The sequence below is a fragment of the Ciona intestinalis genome, chromosome 7 (genome assembly GCF_000224145.3).
Source record: "Ciona intestinalis chromosome 7, KH, whole genome shotgun sequence".
Taxonomy (NCBI): Eukaryota; Metazoa; Chordata; class Ascidiacea; order Phlebobranchia; family Cionidae; genus Ciona; species Ciona intestinalis.
Genome location: NC_020172.2, coordinates 917,023 through 921,031, shown reverse-complemented (window position 1 = coordinate 921,031; position 4,009 = coordinate 917,023). Strand labels below are relative to the sequence as shown.

The 4,009-nt window shown below is 35.0% G+C and overlaps 2 protein-coding genes and 1 long non-coding RNA gene across 3 annotated transcripts in view; 1 reads left to right on the top strand and 2 right to left on the bottom strand.

Annotated features, from left to right (window-relative positions):
• Positions 1-2,510, bottom strand: part of LOC100180549 (protein SCO2 homolog, mitochondrial) — a gene marked incomplete in the record, with an annotated part of 3,512 nt that extends 1,002 nt beyond the window's left edge. The window contains 4 exon segments of the mRNA XM_009860633.3: positions 499-621; positions 1,029-1,106; positions 1,551-1,854; positions 2,243-2,510. Of these exon segments, the coding sequence (XP_009858935.1) occupies positions 499-621; positions 1,029-1,106; positions 1,551-1,854; positions 2,243-2,290 (553 nt within the window).
• Positions 2,448-3,646, top strand: LOC113474360. Its single transcript, XR_003396023.1, has 2 exons — positions 2,448-2,539; positions 2,658-3,646. It is a non-coding gene; the product is annotated as an uncharacterized LOC113474360 (long non-coding RNA).
• Positions 3,647-3,789: 143 nt separating this feature from the next.
• Positions 3,790-4,009, bottom strand: part of LOC100175620 (phosphatidylinositol 4-phosphate 3-kinase C2 domain-containing subunit alpha-like) — an 18,614-nt gene continuing 18,394 nt past the window's right edge. The window contains exon 34 of the mRNA XM_009860776.3: positions 3,790-3,813. Coding sequence (XP_009859078.1) covers positions 3,790-3,813 — 24 coding nt within the window. The remainder of the gene's footprint in view (positions 3,814-4,009) is intronic.

Genomic DNA, 4,009 nt, shown 5'->3' with positions numbered 1-4,009 from the left:
TTATTTTATAAATTTCTATTTAGACTTTTTCATTTTTAATGTATGACAGTTTAGACAACCAATAAATGACATCTGGGTTGGAAGAATTGCAGCAACAGGCTTGCCCAAGTACACAAACATCCACAATATTTGCAGTAGAAAACACATTTAACTGTTTCAACAAGTCCGGCGCCGTGGTATAGTGGTTAGCGCGCCTGCCTGTAACCCAGAGGTAATGGGTTCAAGGCTCGACGCTGCTAGCATTGTTGGCGTATGTGTCCTTGGGCAAGATACTTAACGGCAATTGCTCCAACGCAGTGGTCACTAATGGATTGTCTAAATTATCAGTCATACATAAAAAAAAAATGTTTCAACAAACTTGGCCATTAAAATATAGTGACACAATTTTTTAAACCTGACATTTTTACATGTTTAAATTACTGAATTAAAATACAGATTGTATATAAATATAAAGCAGAAAACCTACTTCTGCACCATACATTACATTACTATGCTTACCCACAAGGTCGATAATGTCGGCCATTTTCTCAAGTTCCTCAGGACAGATATCAGGACAGTGGGTGAATCCAAAATAAAGGAGAAGCCACTTGCCAAGGAAATCTTTTTTGGTGACAGGTTTTCCTGAGAATACAAATGTTTCATAACATTGCCAGTTTAGCTGATTATGAAAATTGTTTATTCGGAGCGAAAAAGCTACAATTCAAACATACTAATCAAACCTGAGTGACAATATTCTGCACTTAATCAATAAATTGAAACTAAATTCGTATGCTCCATTAACTATCTATGCATTTCCTGCATTTAAAAAAGTTTGGGGTCTATGAAACTTTAAATGCTCAGCTATTGACCATTTAACAAAAAATGACTTTAACAACACAGATATTCGTCATATTTAAACCATACAAACAAATCCCTTACTAGAGAATGTATACAGTTATGAAAAGTTACTAATGCATTTAAAATACCAAATCTTATGAATAAAGACTTTTTTCTCTATGGATAAACAAAAACTGTACAAGTTCTTTTACCGTTGTGATCAATTAGATTATAATCTTCAGCTCCAATGTCAACTTTACTTAACTGTGTTTCCCTTTCCATTAGACGGTCTGAAAAATGGACACACAATAATAATATATATTATATATATTTATTATATATGATAAAATTAGTTATATATATTAGATGTTAAATGTACTTTCATTCAAATGTTTAAACAATTTGCTATGTCCTTTTTAAGGTTACACATTGCTTTTGTTTTATTGGTTTATCAAACATAATTTAGTACATAGATACATTATCACACATATATATATATATATAAATATATACATAGGCACTAGTGAAGTATATGCTCCTGTAGTCCTGTGGGAAGTATTAGAGGTTGGTATGGTAGTTTTGGGTTATTAGTTAGGGGTTATAGCCATAGGGGGTTAGTGGTTAGCAGATAACATGGGAAAGATTCTCCACTAGCACCCATATGGTGATATGTGTATTGTTTATTAATCATTGGGGTTTGTTTATTAATCATAAATACACTGTTTATAACTCACTCTTTTTCTTTTGCGTAGTTGCTAAATAATAAATTCCACCCCAAGCAAGCAAGATGGAAGCAACTATCAAAAGTCTTTTGCCCATCGGCATTGGTTGTGGTGTTTCTACTGGTTCTTCAGCTGACTTTTCCTTGCTATTTTCATTCTTAGTGTCAGTGTTTAACATTGTATGTGAATATGAAAGGTTTCTGGTTGCTGTCTGGGGAGGCAGGTTGGTGTGAATGGCCAGAAATGTGTGGAGTGGTTTGAAACTTGCTGGAGCCAACTTTGTACAAACTGATGAGAAGTATAACTTCTCAGCAACCTAGGAAAGACAGGGTCATATGATTAGCAAACATGGTGACAAGAAAAGTTTTCACTTTGCACAGATTCGAGATTCCTCACTGTCACACCGGCATAGCACAGTTGGTTAGCACGCCTGCACTAACCAACAAATAATCACCCAAAAAGTAACATACTTGGCAATTGGCATTTCGACAACTTGTAAGCTGGCACGAGGTACATGGAACAGAACACACAGGTTATAACGACTGTCGTATTCCGGCCACGCGATGATAAAGTAAGTTACATTCATTCATTAAGCTAAAACGTAGGACTTACATGCAGTTATCATGCTTAAGTGTTTAGTATACGCATTTGATAATGTAATTACGTTACAATTCAATATTCGCATAATGAACGCTGACACTTACCTTTAAGTGACTCAGTGGTCTCATTTTTAGGCAAAACGAACAAAACATGATTTAAAGTTAGTCTTATATCATATATCATATGTCACAAATATTTTCTTTGGTTGAAAATTTTCCCGAAACCATTACACAATAGAAGCAACATTTCGTATTTCTTTTTGTTTTAAACCTGTTCATCAAAGCAACGGTACGCGTATGTATGGAGGAAGAATATCATGGATGTGGTCTATAAAACGACTTATACGCCATCAAGCATAATTTCCACTAGATGTGTTTTAAGGCTAACACGCCGGTTAACAGGTTAGTGAGTAGGTAAGGCCCAAATACGAAGGCGCCATGTCTGCAACAGCCACATGGTAATCAGAATCTGCAAGTAGGCAGAGTGTAATAAATGGCTTAATATCTACACCACACGCAGGAATAAACGACTCGAACCATCCATTCCAATAGTAGAAAATACCTATAAATATACCAAAACCGTGAAATCATCAGAAAGTCCTGCCCAAGGACCGTCGCTTGCTATTAGGCCTACCTTTCGGAGTATAGTCTTCCGTGTTTTTGTTTTTATAAAGTCAAAAATAAATCCACTTCCCATTCGAGCAGACTGATCAAGTTGAGTGTGTCAACGAAGACAGCAATCCAACCTGTCACATATTAAAATACTTGTAGTAGGGTGAGGAAAGATGAAAACCTTTTGATCCTGTTTTTTCGTTCCATTTGGTAGTAAACAAAAAACATTAAAGAATTATAAAACCGCATCCATACGACTCCTAAATACCGTGTTGGTAATTGCTTAAAACATTTTTAGGATATGATGTCCCATCTTACCCCACAGTACTATCATAGTGTATTGAGTTAAAGACATAAAATTTCTGGAAACACTTTGAATTATAAGCAGTCCATAATGAACAAATCTCTGATGACTGAAGTAATACCAGAACCTGCGGCTCAAGAACGAACAAGAACAAGCAAATAGTAAACTACGCCGCGCCTTTTAGACAGAAACAGTAACAGATAGCAGACGCCAGTCCTCTAGTCTAAAGTAACTGTGCAACATGGTTGTCTATTGCAGAAGATTGCACAAAATTGTAATCATATAAATAGAAAATCATCTTGCCAGCAAAGAACATTGGGCATTTTTGCTACGCAGTGTACACAGAAAACAGTTGAAATATCATTTGCTAATTTTAAATACAACGGAATATAGTGCTAAAAGAGAAAAATGCAATACCAGCTTTTGCGGGAAGGCGTGCACGGCATTAGGTTCAATTTTCGGCGAAAAGTGCATTTGATATGTACAGTCGCAATGAGCACATATAGTTAATACATTTGTAATCGGCACAGTGTAATGTTAATGGGACTGGAACCCTGGATGATCATTAGAATTGAGAGTACTAGTGAGAAAAATGAATGAATTTTGCAGGTGATAGGCGTGGATTAACTATCTTGATATTATAATGACATTGGTCTGAGTTCAATGACCTGCTAAGTACAATTATAACAAGATTAATTTGGTTCTTATGTTAAGAGTCAAGTTATATGTAATAGTTTTAGATCTTTAAAATCAGTATATACTAAGAAGATACAACAAAATGTTAAAGAATACACAAGAAAAGTTGGTAAGTCATTTTAAGAGCTGACAAACCTTTTTGGGGTTCACCATATTAAAAAACTATACAATTTATTATTATTTAGTGACAGGTAAAATTAAATAAAACGAAATGATTAACACTTCTACTTTAGTTGACATTACCCAACACCAGAGCTTAG